At 40.7% G+C, this 19,155-nt stretch overlaps 1 protein-coding gene across 3 annotated transcripts in view; it reads left to right on the top strand.

The window, feature by feature from the left end:
• Nucleotides 1-19,155, top strand: part of Usp24 (ubiquitin specific peptidase 24) — a 141,866-nt gene that overhangs the window by 89,586 nt on the left and 33,125 nt on the right. For all 3 annotated transcript variants that reach the window (XM_052718723.1, XM_052718724.1, XM_052718722.1), the window contains 9 exons: nt 1,513-1,668; nt 4,279-4,349; nt 5,184-5,344; nt 10,036-10,097; nt 11,808-11,999; nt 12,955-13,072; nt 15,060-15,204; nt 17,866-17,985; nt 18,572-18,697. In XM_052718723.1, coding sequence (XP_052574683.1) covers nt 1,513-1,668; nt 4,279-4,349; nt 5,184-5,344; nt 10,036-10,097; nt 11,808-11,999; nt 12,955-13,072; nt 15,060-15,204; nt 17,866-17,985; nt 18,572-18,697 — 1,151 coding nt within the window. The remainder of the gene's footprint in view (nt 1-1,512; nt 1,669-4,278; nt 4,350-5,183; nt 5,345-10,035; nt 10,098-11,807; nt 12,000-12,954; nt 13,073-15,059; nt 15,205-17,865; nt 17,986-18,571; nt 18,698-19,155) is intronic.

Raw genomic sequence — 19,155 nt, 5'->3', positions numbered from 1 at the left:
AGTTCATAAGTTCCCACTAGTTTGGTTCAGTTGTCTCTGTAGGTTTCCCCATCTGATCTTGATGTCCCTTGCTTATAGAATCTCTCTTTCCTCTCTTCGACTGGACTTCTGGAGCTCAGCCTGGTGCTTGGCTGTGGATCTCTGCATCTGCTTCCATCAGTTACTGGTTGAGGGCTCTATGATGACAGTTAGGGTATTCAATCTGATTACCAGGGTAAGCCAGCTCAGGCACCCTCCCTACCATTGCTAGTAGTCTAAGCTGGGGTCATCCTTGTGGATTCCTGAGATTTTCCCTAGCATTAGGTTTCTCCCTATCCCCATGATGTCTCCCTCTATCAAGGTATCTCAAGAAAGGGCATTTATTAATGCATAGAATAAGTAGAGATGTCAAGTCCAACCATCTTTAGCTTTCCTGAGCATAAAAGTGTGTTACAAGGCCTATAATTTGTGGCTGAAACACAAATTCCTCAGATGTCTAACATAGTAAACAGTTCCTTTCTTGGTTTGGCAGGGTTCCACGCCCACCCATGTCATGTGTGTGTGTGTGTGTGTGTGTGTGTGTGTGTGTGTGTGTGTGTGTGTGTGTGTGTGTGAAAGAGAGAGACAGAGACACAGAGAGACAGAGAGAGAGATGCATAGTGTATGTGTGAGCTAGAGATCAACCTAAGACTTGTTGTTCAGGTATTTCTTGGTCTCTTTGTTTTGGGGTAAGGAGGCTATTTTGAGACAGGGTCTCTCACTGGCCGAAATCACCCATTTGGTTGGGCTGTCTCAGCAAACCCTAGGAACGTGCCTGTATCCACCTCCCCAGCACAAGTATGTGCTACCATGCCCAGCTTTTGCATGGGTTCTGCGTATTGAGTTGAAGTTCTCATAATAAGAATTTTACCAACTGAGTTATCCTTCTAGGCCCTGTCAACTTATTTTCTATTAAGCCTTTTTATGTAGTTTTATTTCTTAACTTTGTTTGGTTTTCCTGCTCTGTATGTTTATAAATACATCAACAATAAAAGGTTTTTCTAGTTTTGTTTGGTTGTTTTGTTTTGTTTGAGATAGGATCCCATTGTAACCTTGGCTGGCCAGGTACTTGCTATATAGACTAGGCTGACCTCAAAATCAGAGATATGTCTACCTTTGCTTCTCCATTGCTCACATTGAAGGTGTGTGCCTCTATACCCAGCTTAATAATAAAAGGTTTTTTTTAATTATGACATATAATATGCAGAAATGTGAGATAAATATTTTTATATCCATGTAATACATCAAGATTATCTTACAAGATATAAGACATTCTCCCACCTGAAAGTAGTTTTGTCTTGTGAAAACATTTTTGAATCCCTGTAAATGTGTTTAAAGACAAAGCAGTTAGTGTGCCTCGAATACGGAGATTCATCGCCTTTTCCCTAGCAATGCTTTCTTGCAGAATTTTCTGTTGCACAGGGACTCTGGGTCTTACATTAAAACACTACATGGTCCTAGGAGCTACACTAAACTTAGGTCCTCTGCTTTCAGGAAGCAATTGCAGCTCTGGCAGTGAAGGAGAGCCAGCAGCCCTGCATGCTGGCATCTGTGTCCGGCAGCAGTCTGTGTCCACCAAAGACGCCCTGATTGCTGGAGAAGCTTTGTCTCTTCTCGTTACGTGCCTGCAGCTTCGGAGTCAGCAACTGGGTAGGAGGCGGCTTATTAGTAATTCATTTCTTTGAGAGAAAAGCTCGATTTCTGTTAGGAGTGGATATTGCTTTATAAATAGCTCCTTTTGGTAAGAGAAGGGGTGGGAGAGCAAGGATGTAGCACGGCGGCAAATGGCGCTGGAGTGGTTTATTCTGCAGGAAATTGAGTGTTTGTGGAGGCTTTTATGTACATATGTGTGCATTTGTGTCAACACACACGATTCTACATCAGGTGTTGTAGGACCTGTTAGAGATGATTGGAACTAAGGAATTGAAACACCCAGGTTACTAGTTCATAATAAATTATATGTTCCTGGTAATGACCCATCATTAAAATTTATGAAACCTAGGTCTGGCTCTATAATCTTTCTTACTCTTCAAGTGAGTGGGGACGCTGGGCCTTAGTCCCTCAATATCTCTGCTCTGTCCTCTCTTTCTTAGTGACTCCATCCAGTTTCATAGCCTTAAATCTGCCTAGACACTGATATCCAACATGTTAGTTTGAGTCTGTGGCCTGGACCACTCTCCTCATAGCATTACTTGAGATATCTCACATCTAACCTGTCCAAGATGGATTTTGATCTTACCTATATTACTCAAAAATTCTCCCAATTTATGGGCAGTTCCAGCCTCCTGCATACTCTGGCTAAGAACCTTGGAATAACTACTGTGTTTTACTGTATCTGCATCTGTTCTAGAGCACAACCTCCTTCAGACCGTACTTAGAGTCCACACATTTGTACCTTGTTGTGGTTAGTACTTTCAGCATGCTGCCATCTCTTAATCGGATTGTACCAATGTTGACCTGATTTCGCTCCGCCCTTGCTGTTATTCTTCATGCCCCAGAGAGGGCCTTTTAATGTATTGGTTATATCATGCCATTCCTTCTTCAGAACTTCCAAGCTTCTCTGTTCAGCTCCAGTAAAGACCAAGTCTTTACTAAGCCCCCAAACCCAATGCCGTCCACTATACCAGTGAATCTGTTTTTCCATCTTCTACTTTGTCCCTTGCTCACTGGCATCTTTGCTATTTCCTCAGTACACAAGCTATGTTCCTGCCACAGACCCTTTGCACTGGCTGTTCCCCCTTTCTCTTAATGCTCTTTCCTCATCTGCAAGTCTTTGCATACGTAGTACTCTGGTTAGACATCCTCTGACCATCTTTCCCTGTGCCCTCACACAACCCAATCCCCTCCCCTTATTCTTTCAACATCATTTGTTTTTATAGCCTTCAGTGTAATGCACTTATTTATCATGATGTTGCCATCATCCCCTTTTCTAACTACGTTTTGAGCTCTACTAAGCTAGAGACTTGTTCATTTTGTTCCCTGCTGAATCCTCAGCACCTAAGCACTGCCAAAGGAAGCTCTCAGGAAATATTCAGAAACAAAATCTTAGCAATTCAGTTTCAGATGTGTACTGATTGTCTAGTCTTAGCTGTAATTTCAGACTACCAGAGATACAGAATTGATGGTCATGGTGTATTTTTTTATAGTTTACTTATTTTTGTTGTACGTGCATTGATGTTTTGCATGCTTGTATTTCTAGTTACAGACAGTTGTGAGCTGCCATGTGGGTGCTGGGCATTGAACCCAGGTCCTCTGGAAGAGCAGCCAGTGCTCTTGACCACTGAGCTCTCTCTCCAGCCCCAATGGTATATTTTTTTAATATCTAGACTAATTGTATAAATCAGAAGTGAAAATTAACCAAGATAAACATAGAAATTAGGCATCTATATTTCCACCTTTATAATTAATTAAAGTAATACCTTCAGAGATTTTCTCTGAGAACAAATGCATTTGAAGATTTTTATATGAGAAGCATAAGCCTTTATATGAAATGGCTTTTTTTTTAAAGATTTATTTATTTATTATGTATACAGTGTTCTGCTTGCATGTGTCTCTGCAGTCCAGAAGATGGCAACAGATCTCATTATAGGTAGTTGTGAGCCAGTGCTGGGAATTGAACTCAGGACCTCTGGAAGAGCAGTCAGTGCTCTTAACCTCTGAGCCATCTCTCCAGCCCATGAAATGGCTTTTTAAACCTGTACCATACTCATAGTTTAATTTTCCTGGTATTATTTGATTTAGAGATTTTCAATTGAAAAAAATACAACTTCTCCACATCTTTTTTTTTTTTGGTTTTTCGAGACAGGGTTTCTCTGTGTAGCTTTGCGCCTTTCCTGGAACTCACTTGGTAGTCCAGGCTGGCCTCGAACTCACAGAGATCCGCCTGGCTCTGCCTCCCGAGTGCTGGGATTAAAGGCGTGCGCCACCACCGCCCGGCCACATCTTTATTTTTTATCATGAGTAAACTTAGTTGAGGGTATGTTTTGTGTTACTAGCACTGGTAGTTTATTGAGCTAAGATTTCCTTATTCTGTAACTGGTATACACGAAGCCGTGATTCAAAGATGTGCGATGCTGCACCTTACGTTTCCTGGACAGACAGGGGAGGGCATTGTAGATGTCCTTGGGTTTGACTCTATGTAGAAAGGAGAACATTTCCTACTTAAGTTTGAGCTTAGGAAATCACTCACAAATAGCAACATTTTGTAAGTGTACCACCTAATTAGTTCTTTCTCTTTCCTTCCTTCCTTGTCCTCCTTAGCGTCTTTCTATAACTTGCCATGTGTTGCTGATTTTATCATTGACATTTTGCTTGGATCACCAAGTGCTGAGGTAAGGATTTCTATTACTTAGGAAGCCTTTTGGTCTTGTTGTTACGGACTTTCATAAATGCCTGTGGCATTGTGAGGAGTACAGAAGGAGCGGCTGCAGACCACCACCACTCTGAAGGAAAAGTGACCATTTGGACTACTGCCTGCCTGCTGTTTTTTCCTCCACAGTCCAACAGAAGTTTCAGCACTGGGGTTAGAACTGCTGGATGTTTGATTTTGTTGTTGTTGTTGTTGTTGATGATGATGGTGACCAAAGAGCAGCCTCCGGTGTTGAGCATCTGAGACCTGCAAGGGCAGCAGGAATTAAGCTTCAACATGTTGGTCAGAGTCTAGAGAGATCACCTTCAAACTATGAACTTTCGTTATGTTTTACTTCTTTCATTTGTGACCATGAACGTGAAGTTTTTAAATACTTGAAAATGGGGTTTTCTGACTTTAATTTTCATTACTTTAAAAACCTGTTGACTCAAGTAAAGTAATAATTAGTTTCCAAACCACTTTGTTTATTCTTTTTCTTCTTTTTCCACCTCTTTGGTTTTTCAAGACAGGGTTTCTCTGTGTAGCCCTGGCTGTCCTGGAGCTAGCTCTGTAGACCAGGTTGGCCTTGAACTCACAGAGATCATGTGCCTCTGCCTCCCAAATGCTAGGATTAAAGGTGTGTGCCACCACCAATTAATTAATCCATTTACTCAGCAGAATCTTTAGCATTCAAAATTAGAATAGTTAACATCTTTCAGTCACTTGAATGAGTAAACGGTGTGGATTTTCACAGTGTTGCTTTTTAAAGTAGTTTGAAATTGATAACATCTGTCCTTTACCACTGATGACATTTCAGATCCGCCGGGTTGCCTGCGATCAGCTGTATACTCTTAGTCAGACAGACACTTCAGCCCATCCAGAAGTGCAGAAGCCAAATCAGTTCCTCTTAGGCGTCATTCTCACAGCTCAGCTGCCTCTCTGGTCCCCAACCAGTATCATGAGAGGAGTCAATCAGAGGTATGTAATACAAGAGAATGGAGAAGTGATTGTACTACTCCTGTGAAGCCCAGGGGGGTTCTTGAGACAAAAGGCCTTCTCCTTCCCTCACCCAGCATCCAGGCTCTTCATGTTTTCTCCCATGCAGAACAGGAGTTAACACCACCAGGCTTCCTCTCCATCACCCTCATTCCCACCCTGCTCTCCCTAATTGGTAAGAGCCTGAGGTTATTTGAGCCAGTTCCCTAGGTCAAGGTCACACTTCTGTCCTTTTGCATGTTGCTTCCTCGGCTCCGATATTTTATGGAGTCTGTAGATGACTCTGAGAAGTTTGAGCATCTTAAGAAGACTGTTTTCTAATTCATAAACATGAGATTTCTCGTTATGTCATTCTAATTTCTCCAGCAGTGTTTACCACTTTACTGTATGACTTCTCTCCTTGATTAAGTTGACTCTCAAGTATTTTATTATTCTCACTACCATTGTAAATAGAACTGTCTTGGTTTACTTTTCAGATTTTACACCGTTGGTAGGAGAAGCACAAGTTAACTTTTGTTTGTTGACTTTTATATCCTGTAACTTTGCTAAATTAACAGGGTTCAGGTGAAATCTTTAGGGTTTTCCATATATTAATATATTAATAAGTTTGTCAGATTAGTAGACAGATAAGTCCATTTCTACTTCTCCAATTTGGATGCCTTTTTTTTGCCTACTTGCTCTGGCTAGAATAGAGATGATGAAAGTGACCAGCGTGCTCTTTGGAAAAAGCTTCCGTCTTAGACTACTAAATGGGAGGTCCGCGTGGAGTTTCGTAGGTGGCCTTTACTATGTTGAGGTAGAGCCCTTCGGTTCCTACTTGGATCAGTATTTTGCTCACACAGCAATGCTGCAGTTGGTCGTCGGGTCCTTTTGATTCCATGTGTGTGGATGCTATACTTCACATGTATCTGCACCATTTGTGTTCCTGGTGCCTGCAGAGACCAGACGACGATACGGGATCATCTGGCACTGAAGCGTTAGGAACCAAACCCAGGTCTTCTGCAAGAGCAGGAAGTGCTCTTAACTCCTGAGCCATCTCTTTCAGCCTCCATGTTGGATGCTCTTGTCTGTATCACTAGAGCTGGTTTGTGTGGGCTCCTTCACTCCCTTTCTGTTAATGTGGTGTTTCAGTGATTTTTTTTTTTCTAAATGTTTGACTGTCACTACATTCCAGGAAATCAGTCCTTGTTCATGTTACATGATCCTTTAAGTGTATCAGCTTGCTAATAGTGGGGATTTTTGCTTTAGCATTTATGAGAGACGTTACGTTCTAGTTTTCTTGTGGAATCTTTGTTTGGCTTTGGTATTAGACCTTCTCTTCAGGGTCATGGAAGAGTTTGAGAAGGATCACTGTTATGTTTTAAGTGTTGGATAGAATTTACCGGTAAAGCTTCCTAGCCTAGGACTTTTCTTAGTTGGGAGTTTTTTTAGTTCTATTTTGTTATTGTGTAAGTCCTAGAATTTTTTTTATTTCATCTAGAATATTAATTTTTGTGTACAGTTGCTTATGGTAGTCTTTTTTTCTATAAAGTCAATAGCAACATTCTCACCTTCATTTCCAAGTTTAATACTTGAATTTTTTGAGGATTTTTTGCTGGTTTTTGTCGATCTAACTAAAGATATCAAGGTCTTTCTGAGTTTTTTAAATACATACATTTTCTAGACGAGACAGTATCCTCAGTTGTGTTAAGATCTTACCTATCATTTGTGGGTTCATTACAAGATTAACTATGTATGTCAACATTTGTTATACTCTCGTACACTTTCTAACATGAAAATCCCTGGTCCACATAGCTAAGTATCAGCATGTCACTTTGAAACATTGGACTTTTAGGTTTTAAAATTACTAATGTATAAATAAGAAGTTGATATTTTTGATTTTGAAAATAGATCATTATGGGTGACTTGTTAAATTTTCAGCCCAAACTTCTGTTTGTAGCTTACCATCAGGATTGAAATAGTAATGAAAAATAATTGTTTAATAGTTTAAAACTAACTTTCAGGAAATAGTTTTACCTAGTAGGCATCTGAACTAAAAGTAGATAATCTTTTTCCCTTGACTACTTTTGACTTTGGAATTGGAACTTTTCCTAGGTGAAGTTTTCCTAAGCATAAATGTTTTTATTTGAAGGATAATGATTCTCAAGCGAAAGTTTTCAGTTATTTAAGAAATTGAAGCCATTGGGCTTGTCCTCACTGTGAGAGTCACTTAATTCCTCTATACTTGAGGAAAAAAGCAAAATGGAGGGGTGTAGACTGACAAATCTCCCCATCCCACCTGTTCCCGAGTAACCAGTCAGAGGCTTAATATTAATTACAAGCTGCTTGGCCTATGGCCTAGGCTTATTACTAACTAGTGAGCTATCTTAAATTAACCCATTTCTATTAATCTATGTGTCGCCATGTGTCTCATAGCTTTACCTGAGTTCCATTACATCTTGCTTTTCAGGCAGCGGCTAGCATCTCCCCCAACTCCACTTTCCTTCTGTTTGTATCTCTCTTGGATTTCCCACCTGGCTATAACCTGCCTTGCCGTAGGCCAGAGCAGCTTCTTTATTAACCAATGGTAGCCACACATGCTCACAGCATATAGAAAGACCATCCCACAGCAGAGGGGCCTGCAGAAACGACTCAATGGTTAAGAGCGCTTGTTGCTCTTGCAGAAGACCTGGATTCATTTCCTAGCACCCACATGGTAACATCCATAACCCCAGTTCCATGGGGTCCAGGGCCCTCTTCTGACTTCTGTGGGCACCAAGCACACACATAGTGCACATACATACATGCAGATAAAACATTCACATGTAAAATAAAATGAATAAATACTTTCTAAAAAAGGACAAACCATGAGATGAGATTTTAATAAAAGAACTTTTTGACGGTATACCGACTTGGTGAAGCCATTTAATTTTATATACAAATGAAAAGTAATACTTTTCATAAATTTGAAATTTGTATCTCACAACATTTTAAAAATGTCTTACTTTGGTATATAATAAGCAATTACCAACTCTTACTGTGCCACATAGTTTACCAAGGTTTTTGTGTGTCTGTTTATTTTTAATCCTCTGAGTTAGGATATTTTATTATTTGTATTTTTAAAAATCTTCAAAAAAAAAAAAAAATACTAGAGCCGGGCGGTGGTGGCGCACGCCTTTAATCCCAGCACTCGGGAGGCAGAGCCAGGCGGATCTCTGTGAGTTCGAGGCCAGCCTGGACTACCAAGTGAGTTCCAGGAAAGGCGCAAAGCTACACAGAGACACAGAGAAACCCTGTCTCGAAAAATCAAAAAAAAAAAAAAAAAAAAATCTTGGTTCATTATACTTGCTTGAGCCATTTATGTCTATTTGAATATATGTGCATGTTTATTTTATAAGATTATAATAAACATTTAAAAATTAGAAGACTGGGAGAAAAGAGGTGTCCATGGACAGTAGCTATAAGCAGTAGAGCCAAGATTGAAACCAGTCTGATTCTAGAGCCTGTGCCCCTACCCACTGTAATACAGTCTGATTCTAGAGCCTGTGCTCCTACCCACTGTAATACAGTCTGATGCTAGAACCTGTGCCCCTACCCACTGTCATACAGACTGATTCTAGAACCTGTTCTCCTACCCACTGTAATACAGTCTGATTCTAGAACCTGTGCCCCTACCCACTGTAATACAGTCTGATTCTAGAACCTGTGCTCCTACCCACTGTAATACAGTCTGATTCTAGAGCCTGTGCCCCTACCCACTGTAATACAGTCTGATTCTAGAACCTGTGCTCCTACCCACTGTAATACAGTCTGATTCTAGAACCTGTGCTCCTACCCACTGTAATACAGTCTGATTCTAGAGCCTGTGCTCCTACCCACTGTAATACAGTCTGATTCTAGAGCCTGTGCCTCTGCCCATTGTAATACAGTCTGATTCTAGAACCTGTGCTCCTACCCACTGTAATACAGTCTGATTCTGGAACCTGTGCTCCTACCCACTGTAATACAGTCTGATTCTAGAACCTGTGCCCCTACCCACTGTAATACAGTCTGATTCTAGAGCCTGTGCTCCTACCCACTGTAATACAGTCTGATTCTAGAACCTGTGCCTCTGCCTATTGTAATACAGTCTGATTCTAGAGCCTGTGCTCCTACCCACTGTAATACAGTCTAATTCTAGAGCCTGTGCTCCTACCCACTGTAATATAGTCTGATTCTAGGACCTGTGCCCCTACCCACTATGACAGAGTTGTAGAAGTAACTTAATGAATCTATATAATTTCTGTCTCTTCCTCTTCTTAACTCTGTTTTATTCTTCTTCTTCGTGCTTGTTTGATATTTAATTGTTATCAGTCTTTCTTGGTTTTTTTTATTGTGTTTCTTAAAATATCTATGCATTTAACATTTAAGTGGTAGATAATGGTTCACATTTGAATTAACAAATGTAATCAGTGTTTATGTTATTTTAAAACATGATACATTTAGTAACTTTCCTTCTCTTTACACAATTATTCCTAGACTACAGTTTAGCAAAATTATTAAATTCTTTCATGCTAAAATAGGTATTTAATGTAAGTAATTGTATGGTTGGGAAAATTACCTTGTTCAGCTGCTTTGTGAACTTACTTTTAAAAGACAAATGCTTTCTTTTAAATCGGCCTCTTTTCAGTAACTGGAATCTATCTGGTTTGTAGACTGCTGTCTCAGTGTATGGAGTATTTTGATTTGCGGTGCCAGTTACTAGATGACCTGACAAGTAAGTACACACTCACTGGGATGGGGACGGGGGAGACTGTCCCTGACCTTCCTGTCACAAAGCAGGAAGATGGTCATTTTTATAGCATGTAAATCTATGTACCATTGATCTCTGCTTCTCTTACATACCCAACCAGTGTACAGAGAAGGTTTGTTAACTCTATAGTTGCCAGTCTCATTTGTAATTGAACTAAGAGAGAATTAACATGAAGGGTCTTATTCTCTGGTGTTATTTATTCTGCCATGATTTATTTTTACTTTGTGTACACATGTGTGTGTTGTGTAAATGAATGCACGTGTATATGAGTGCCTGTAGAAGCCAGAAGAGGGTATTGGATTCCCCTAAAACTAGAGTTAACTGGCTGTTATAAGCTACCTGACATCGACACTGGGAACTGAACTTAGGTCCTCTGGAAGAGCAGTCAGTGGTTTTAACCACTGAGCACCTATCCAGCCCTATTCTGACAGTAAGGGTGGTTATTTAAGAGCTGATGGAATTGGTTGAAGCATGTTGATAATGATATAGGTCAGTCAGTGCCTGAAGTAGCAATGTTAGAACTTGCTTTTTAGAATGGAGATTTTACTCATCTCTACTTTCAAATAATGTAAATGTATTATAAATAATGCAAATGTCCTATGTAAATTTTAGATGTTCAGACCAAATGTTTAATATATTCCCTACTCTTTACCCCCAGATTCACTTCAGATTACAAGTATTATAATTTAGGGTCAACAAAAATATTAATTGGAGTAGAACATCAAAACCAGGTGAAATAAACAGCCCCTCTGTACATACAAGTTGTAGAGCCCCGCTCAGAATTTGGTGATGAGGTTCCTGGAGGGCTAAAGGAGACAGCACGTGGTTCTCTGTGCCCTAGAAAAAGGAACAGAATGGTTTCTCCAAAGAAGGAAATTTTCTTTCCAGCACTTCATTCTAAAGAAATTGCATGCAGAAATCTTTCTTCCTGCAAATGGTCACAAAGCTCTAGTATCTGGTGACTGATGCTCCTCAGCAACAGCTCTGCAAGCAGGTGCTTTCGTGGCTTTCAGATCAGAACTCGGTCTCTAAGCAGTGTGATGAGATTGATTTGTTGGAGACTGGAGAAGCATAGCTTGACTGTGTGTCATGACTCATTAAGTTGTTTATATGTAGAGAATGGGACCATGTCCATAAAACTACCTAACCTAATAGGTACTTTTCAGCCATGCTTCCAGTGCAGAATTTGGTTGTCAGTCCTTGTTTGGCAGGGTAAAAGAGAGATTTGCTACAAAAACAAAATTATTCCTTGGAGTTTTGTTCATGGTTTAGAGATGTAGGATTATAATGCTTGATCTTTCTCTTTCGTAGATCTGCCTCTTTGGTTTAGGAAGCACTATGGAGAGCCTTAGTCCTAATTACTGGCCATTCCTTCCTTTTCTGAGGAAGTCTTGTTTCCTAAACCAGGTGCTTTGTTAGAGCAGTGATTATCTCCATTGTTTCATAATGTGTAGCATGGTGGTCCGCACAGAGGATGCAATCAAGTGTTTAGTTTATGCAGAACACAGCCTTGATAGTATCTGCACCAGAAGATTATTAATGACAAGGTTTGTGAGTTCCGTGAAATGGAAGATTAGGACTTGACTTCACGTCTTTCTTCAGGACTTTGAGTCCATGAATAAAAGTTTTCCTTTGTAATAGCTTTCCACCTCCTCACTTTTACCCTCTTCTCAGCTTCAGAAATGGAGCAGTTACGAATCAGCCCAGCCACCATGCTTGAAGATGAGATTACATGGCTGGATAACTTTGAACCTAACCGAACAGCGGAATGTGAGACCAGTGAGGCAGACAACATCTTACTGGCAGGACACTTGCGACTCATCAAGACCCTGCTTTCACTCTGTGGGGCAGAAAAGGAAATGCTTGGTAATTGTTGCTTCATTGTATTGTGGGGAGAGAGTACCTTCGTTCTCAGTTACTGCCAGTGTTGTGTGTAATTGGGACAATATGATAACTGCTGAATGTTCCATGAAAATTGACCTTTTAGGAGTAAGGAATTGTCTGCAGTTTTAGTGACTGGCAAACCATAGGGTGTCTTCTACCTGTATCATTAAACCACACTGAGAATTTTACATTGTTCAAAATAGTCATGTCACATAACTTTTAATATCAAGTAAAAGTTATAAATCAGAGTAGGTGTATCTCTTTTGCTATTACATATTTTATAATATATCTTCATTCTTATAAGGATGATTCTTATCTGAGGAGGTACTCCCCAGCCATTACCTCCTCAGTGTTGGGGAAAATGTTAAGATTTCCCCTGAAGTACAGTTATAATTTGAAAATATATATCCAAATGCTATAAATTATATTCAGAAAACAAACTGGAATATAACTTCCACAACTACAGCACCAACTAGACTCCATAGAATCTTTTTGGAGATTGAAGATACATAGAAAAGAGTGCTTCTTAACTAGGAAGAAGGAGTACCATTTTGTTTGAAGGAGACAGTCTTAAAAGTCTCATTAGCCCTTGTGTGAAGGACTTCCTGATGCCTAGAGCTAAGAACTGCTCACTCAAACCTTTCTGCTTGTGGCGGTCTTGGCACTTGTGTTTCCGAGGTGAAAGCTTGACTCCTTTCATTGTCATAGACTCCTACAGGAAGGCATGTCACCTGACTACTTTTTACTTTGTTACCGGTCCCACCATTACACAGATCTGTGCCACAGAGTAAGCACTCAGAAACGTAAGCTTAAACTTAAACTGGATGCATTGGTGTTGGGTGGCCTCAGTGCTTCTGCTACTCTGATAAGAAAGTGCTACAGGATCTTTGAATTAAAATCTGTGTTGTCTTCAACGTGGTGTTCTGCTCTGTTCCAGGTTCGTCACTCATTAAACCGTTGTTAGATGACTTCCTTTTCCGAGCTTCTAGAATTATTTTAAATAGTCATTCTCCAGCTGGCAGTGCCGCCATCAGTCAACAGGACTTTCATCCAAAGTATGGAAAGTGCACGTTGTGTTCAGTTTTGGTAAAATCTCTTAATTCACAACTGTAGTCCGAGATGTTCTTAACTTGGAGTTTGTCTTCCATTGTGTGAGTTCGTGTGTCCTGTGTTTCCTACCCCTTAAACAAATGCATGTAAATGAGCTGTGTATAAAGTGTGCCTGGCCCACAGTGAGCACAGAGAAGTGTGCTGGTAAGTTCTCGTCCTCAAGGTGGGATAGGAAATAACTGTGTGCTGATCTGAGTGACAAATGCCAAGCGAAACAAAGGTGGCAGGAATTCTGCATGGGGGCGGGGGGTGGAGTGTAGCTCAGTGGTCAAGCACACATTTAGCCATGTGGGGGATCTTGAGTTCAAGTCTGAACACTAAGTAAACAGACTCCAAGTATGGGCTTCAGGATTTTTTAGAAGAAAGGTCTAGAGCCTTGTTGTTTGATGGGTCATACTATGTTCTCATATCTGCAACTGCTAGTAATTTATTACAGTTGTGATTTTGGAATCAAGGTTTTATATTAATCCTTGGGGATATAAATGTGAAATATCCATGTGTTTTGTTGACCCTGCTCAAATGATATTTAGACTTTTGTCCATAGAAAAGGCAGCAATAAGCTGCCACTTAGCTTGCTCCGAGCTGAACTTAATTTTCTAAAGAGCAGAGTTACCTAACTAACCCTGAAGAGGCTCTTAATGTTAGAGATGGCTGGTACAGGCAAGGTATGGTAAGCACTCTGTAGAGTCCCATCAAGGGTCACCACGGAATTGAGAAAGAGCTATCAATCTGTCAATCCTGTCCGTGTCCGGCCGGGTGAGGTTTCCCGTGTTGTTCCGTCTCTTGTCAGAAGAACACTTGTAGCTAGAGAGCTCCGTATTAGCAGAATGGCCAGAAGGCAGGGGGCGGGAACTAGTAGAGCTCTGGGACTGTCCTTAGGGCTGTGGCTTCCATCCGCATTTCTGTCTGCTGTGTCTTGGAATATTTAGCACTAGGTCCTTGGGACTCTAATTAAAGCCCCAGAAATTATTAGTATTTTGTTTTTCAGTAAACATGAAACAATATCTAACAGTTTTAATGAACAGTTATATTGGTGAATCCTTCTTTTTTTATTAAATGTAATAAAATGGTGTATAATGCCTGGATTGAAAAGCAGACATGTTTCAGCCTCCCCCAGTGTACTGAACTTGTTCATTCATTACAGTGACCTTTCCACCAAAACCTTGAAGCAAAAAATACATGAAAACTCTTTCTGAAAGTAAATGTGTTCTTTTGTAACAGTAACAAAACAACTGCTTTTACCTGCGTGTGTGTGTGTGTGTGTGTGTGTGTGTGTGTGTGTGTGTGTGGTGCCTCCCTATTCATTTCTTGCCCATCCTTTTCAATCCATGCATCTAGACAAGAATTAAAGGACAGTGCCAGCTCTGTAGCCCTTGTCCTTGGTGTCAGGTGCAGTACTAACCCCAGAGTCCCAGAATCCCCTCCTGCACTTTTCTAAGTGGTCCCAGGCAAAGGTTGGATGTCCTCTTTTCTGTGTATCCATTCTAATCTGTGATCGCTTCAGTGATGTGGTGTTGGTGTTGATTATAGTTCAGAATTACTGCCCAGGTTGAAAGGCAAGCAACGGAGGAGGTCTGCTTTCCTGCTTGTCACTTTCATAAATTGATTTGACAAACTGTTTCTGTCTCCATTTTCTGTAACGGAAGTAGAAAGCTGAGTAGTGTCATTGGGAATTGTTGACCATGGGCATGTTGGAAATGTTTATGGGCATCTATTCTTATTTTCATAGCTTCCATTTTCTTATTTGAGAGAATTTTGCTGATTATTATCAGGCTAAGAAGATAATAGCTCTAAAACAACTTCCTGCTGCCTTATTTAGGACACATAGATGACTAGATTTCTGGCATAGGCCTAACTTAACTGTTTAAGGGGTTGTTTTGCTTGCATTTTGATCTCGGATGTTAATTTTTATGGCTTGTGCTTTGTTCTTAGGTGTAGTACAGTAAATAGCCGATTGGCGGCCTATGAGGTTCTTGTGATGTTAGCTGACAGCTCACCTTCAAATCTTCAGATTATTGCAAAAGAACTACTTTCAATGCATCATCAGCCTGACCCTGCTCTCACCAAAGAGTTTGACGTAAGTTTTTAGACTAAAGACACGCTTCCTCGTATACATTCCTGTAAGTGGAGGCTAGAGGTTGATCTTGGTGTTTTCTGTTATTGTCTGCTTGTTCTGCTGAAGTAAAGCATCACTTGCATCCCGAGCTGATTAGACTAGTTAGCCAGCTTGCTCTGGGGACCCAAACTCAGTCTTCACTTCACTTTACCTACTAAACCATTGCCCCAGCCTTCATTTAACTTTTTTTAGAATGGTCTCCTAAACATATAACTTATATTTACTTTTTTGGCAGGTATGTGCATGACAAGGAGCATGTATGGAGGGTAGGATAAGTTGCAGGAGTTGGTTCCCACCATCTACCACCATGTGGGACCTGGGGATTAAACTCAGGTTTTCAGACTTTACAGCAAGTGCCTTTACCCACTGAGACATTTCTCTAGCCCCTAAATATATATGTTTAAGACTGAATTTGTATTATCCTAACCACAACCAAGTCAATCTTTTTTTTTTTTGCATGGCATATTTACATACTAAAATCAACTAAATTTTTATCAAATTTCATCATTATATTATTATGAAATACCTTTCAGTTAGAGTTGAGCCATTTTTAAACTGACCAATAGTTAACCTCAACTAAAAAGTAGTATTCCAACCATTTTTGTTATTTGAATTTTTTATTTTTGTTTTCTGAGTAAATTTATGGTGGCATAGTGCCAGGCACTTGAATTACAAAGCCAGATAGATTGAATAAAATTCATAGAGTTTATCACATGTTGAGGAAGGTTTTAGACTTTGGAAGTTGAAAAATGAACGCACTCCCCCAGCTGTCAGGCAGGCCAGAGCATGTGCAGTGGAAGCCACAGGCCCGCCAGCAGATTGTTTCAGCACTGAGATACGTAGGTTGGAGGTGTGCCTGAGTGCCCTGCTGACTCCCCCAGCTGTCAGGCAGGCCAGAGCATGTGCAGTGGAAGCGACTGGTCCTCCAGCAGATTGTGTCAGCACTGAGATCTGCTGACACAGAGTAGCACTTCATCGGCTATCTTAAAATGTTTCTAGAGAGCCTGGCAGCAGCAGCTGCGCCTTTAATCCCAGCACTGGGGAAGCAGAGTCAGGAGGATTCAAGGCCAGCCTGGTCTACAGCATGAGACCCAGGACAGGCTCCAAAACTACACAGAGAAACCCTCTCGAAAAAAACAAACCAAAATCAAATGCTTCTAGAGAAGATGAAACTTGAAATAGAGCCTTAAAGACTAGTGGCGCTCACTGAAGCAAGAAGGAAGCCGTTCGTTTCATTCCAACAAGGAGAAGAATGTGAGGGAAGCTGGGGGCCTCTTCCTGTAGAGGAGGATGTGCAGAAAGCAGACAAGTTGCAGGTGCACCGGAAGACACTGTCAAAGCTGGGTTTGCTTTCTCCTCTTCCATAATGCAAAGTCAGACTCACTCTTCAGATGTGTGAGTTGAGTATCCCTGAATACACAAGTTAGAACAGTGGGGACAGTTGTCCTAGAGAGGAAATAACACCAGTGAAGTAGTAGAAGTCTATGTGAGCTCTGAATTGGGGAAAAGCTCACTTCTCATGCTTTAGTTTGTAATGCTTATTTTGTGATATGCTTTAGCCTCAAATCAGGGGTGATACCAGCACAAGGAATAAAGCATTCGTAGATAAATACTTAACTTTTTAGCATTTGAACATTTTTTTCATAACTTAAAAAAAATCTGTGCTTTGCACTACAAATGTAAGTGCGTGTTAGCTCCTAGAAAGCACCCTGCTGTCAGTCACTTCTGATGTTAATGAGAAGCGTGTGAGATCCAGTAATGCTTTGAGGTCCAAAATACCTACCTGTTTTTGTCAGCTGTTTGCTTATTACATGGATACAGACACTGGTGTGTGGGTGTGGTAAGAGAGCCAAGCTCCTGGGGTACTCACGTTTCCACTGTACTGTCCTTTCCCACTTGGAGAGGTGCTGTGTTGAACATTAGCCAAGATGCCTTATCTGGATTATTTCTATCCAGAAAAGCACTGTGTTAGGATCTGCATTACTTGATAACATTTATAAGTAACGTGATGCCGTGCTTTTCTGTCGTTTGAATTGTATGCTTACTAGAAAAAGTTGAATAGAGAAGAACATTGCCTTGTGTAAAAAGGACACAAGCCTTCCTTGACTCCAGAGTTCCTCATGATAAATACTTCCTAGAACATTGTTCCTTTATTCAGAAAACGGCATCCGTTGTTTGTAGGCGGCGTCTAATGTATCTGCTTGATTAATGCCATAAAGCTTACACAGCTAGATTGTAAGCTCTTGGAGAGCAGGGCCCATGAGCATTTCTGTTCTCACTTAATCTCTGGCACAGTGCCCGGCACATACTAGGTCCTTAATAAACACTTGTTGAATGATAAGTGAATGAATGCAGGTCGACATAGATGAGCTAATCCCTGCTTTGTGCCACATATTTTATGACCAGAAAAGAAACCTTAAGACCATTGCATTTTGTCATCACAGCAGCACCTAACACAGGTACTTGAGGAACGCAGGTTCTGTTGGTTCAGTTTCCTCCCTGATGGATGGATAAACCTGAGTCTGTTGTTTCTCTTCCCAGTCATTCGAAGTGGCTGTTGTGGAAGTGTGCTGTGGTAGAGCACTCATTCTCCTCCCCACTGTTGTGTCCCTTTCTTTCCAGTACCTGCCCCCAGTGGACAGCAGATCCAGTTCAGGGTTTGTGGGGCTGAGGAACGGTGGTGCCACTTGTTACATGAACGCAGTCTTCCAGCAACTGTACATGCAGCCCGGACTCCCTGAGGTGACCTCCTTCCCCTGTCCTGGTTGTCATCAGAGAATGTGTGGATTGTCTGCACATTGTCCCGTGCTTTGTTATTGTTTCTTGGGTTTGTAGCTGTGGTTAAAAATTCATTAGCTTCTGGAATTGGTGAAAACGTTACAGTCATACATTTTTGTAAAAATGTTATTTTAATTGGTTATTTGAACAAATGTAATTTTTGTACATAAAGAAGTCTCAACCCTTCTATAAAGTTGCACTTGATATTTTAGAATATGTGACTATTTTCAGTGCTTCTTAACATAGTCACAACTTGTGGGGTAACAGGCAGTATTTTGAGAATATTCTATAATTATCGTGTAGCATTTGTGTCTAAAAATCCTCATCAGCTCCAGTTTTTCCTAATAAAATGGAACTTAAAGAGATACTGTATCCTTAATCACAGAAAGTAGGAAATGACAAACTAATATCTAAATATCTGTACAGTGCTGTCTCCACATCAGACACTCCTTAGCATACTTAAACACCAGCGTGGGTACTCATGTGTGCATGTGTGGGGTTAGTGTGAAGCACTTAAAAGTGTCTCACTTAATAATGCTTTTCTTCATAGTCACTTCTTTCAGTGGATGATGATACAGACAATCCAGATGACAGTGTATTTTACCAAGTACAGTCCCTCTTTGGACATTTGATGGAAAGCAAGCTGCAGTATTATGTGCCTGAGAACTTCTGGAAGGTATTTATAGTAACTGTAGATGTGAGGTTGGATAATAATTAGAGTTTGGCTCCCCTTTCTTCTCTAGTGATAATGGTTTTCTGTCATCACTAACAGCCCATCAAAGATTTGAATGTCCAACAAATTGTTATTTTCAAATAATTAGGACATTAAGAACAGTCATTCGTGCCGGGCGGTGGTGGCGCACGCCTTTAATCCCAGCACTCGGGAGGCAGAGGCAGGCGGATCTCTGTGAGTTCGAGGCCAGCCTGGTCTCCAAAGCGAGTACCAGGAAAGGCGCAAAGCTACACAGAGAAACCCTGTCTCGAAAAACCAAAAAAAAAAAAAAAAGAACAGTCATTCGTAATTCCTGGGGACCTGCTTATCTGTTTTGACTGTTCCTTATGATTCTTATTTTAGCTCTTTAAAATACTGTTTAAAGGGGCTAAAGAGGTGGCTCAGCAGTTACACTGCTTTTG

This window comes from Peromyscus californicus, unplaced genomic scaffold (assembly GCF_007827085.1).
Source record: "Peromyscus californicus insignis strain IS unplaced genomic scaffold, ASM782708v3 Scaffold_5__1_contigs__length_169319896, whole genome shotgun sequence".
In the NCBI taxonomy this organism is placed as follows: Eukaryota; Metazoa; Chordata; class Mammalia; order Rodentia; family Cricetidae; genus Peromyscus; species Peromyscus californicus.
This window is presented reverse-complemented; position numbering and strand designations above follow the sequence as displayed.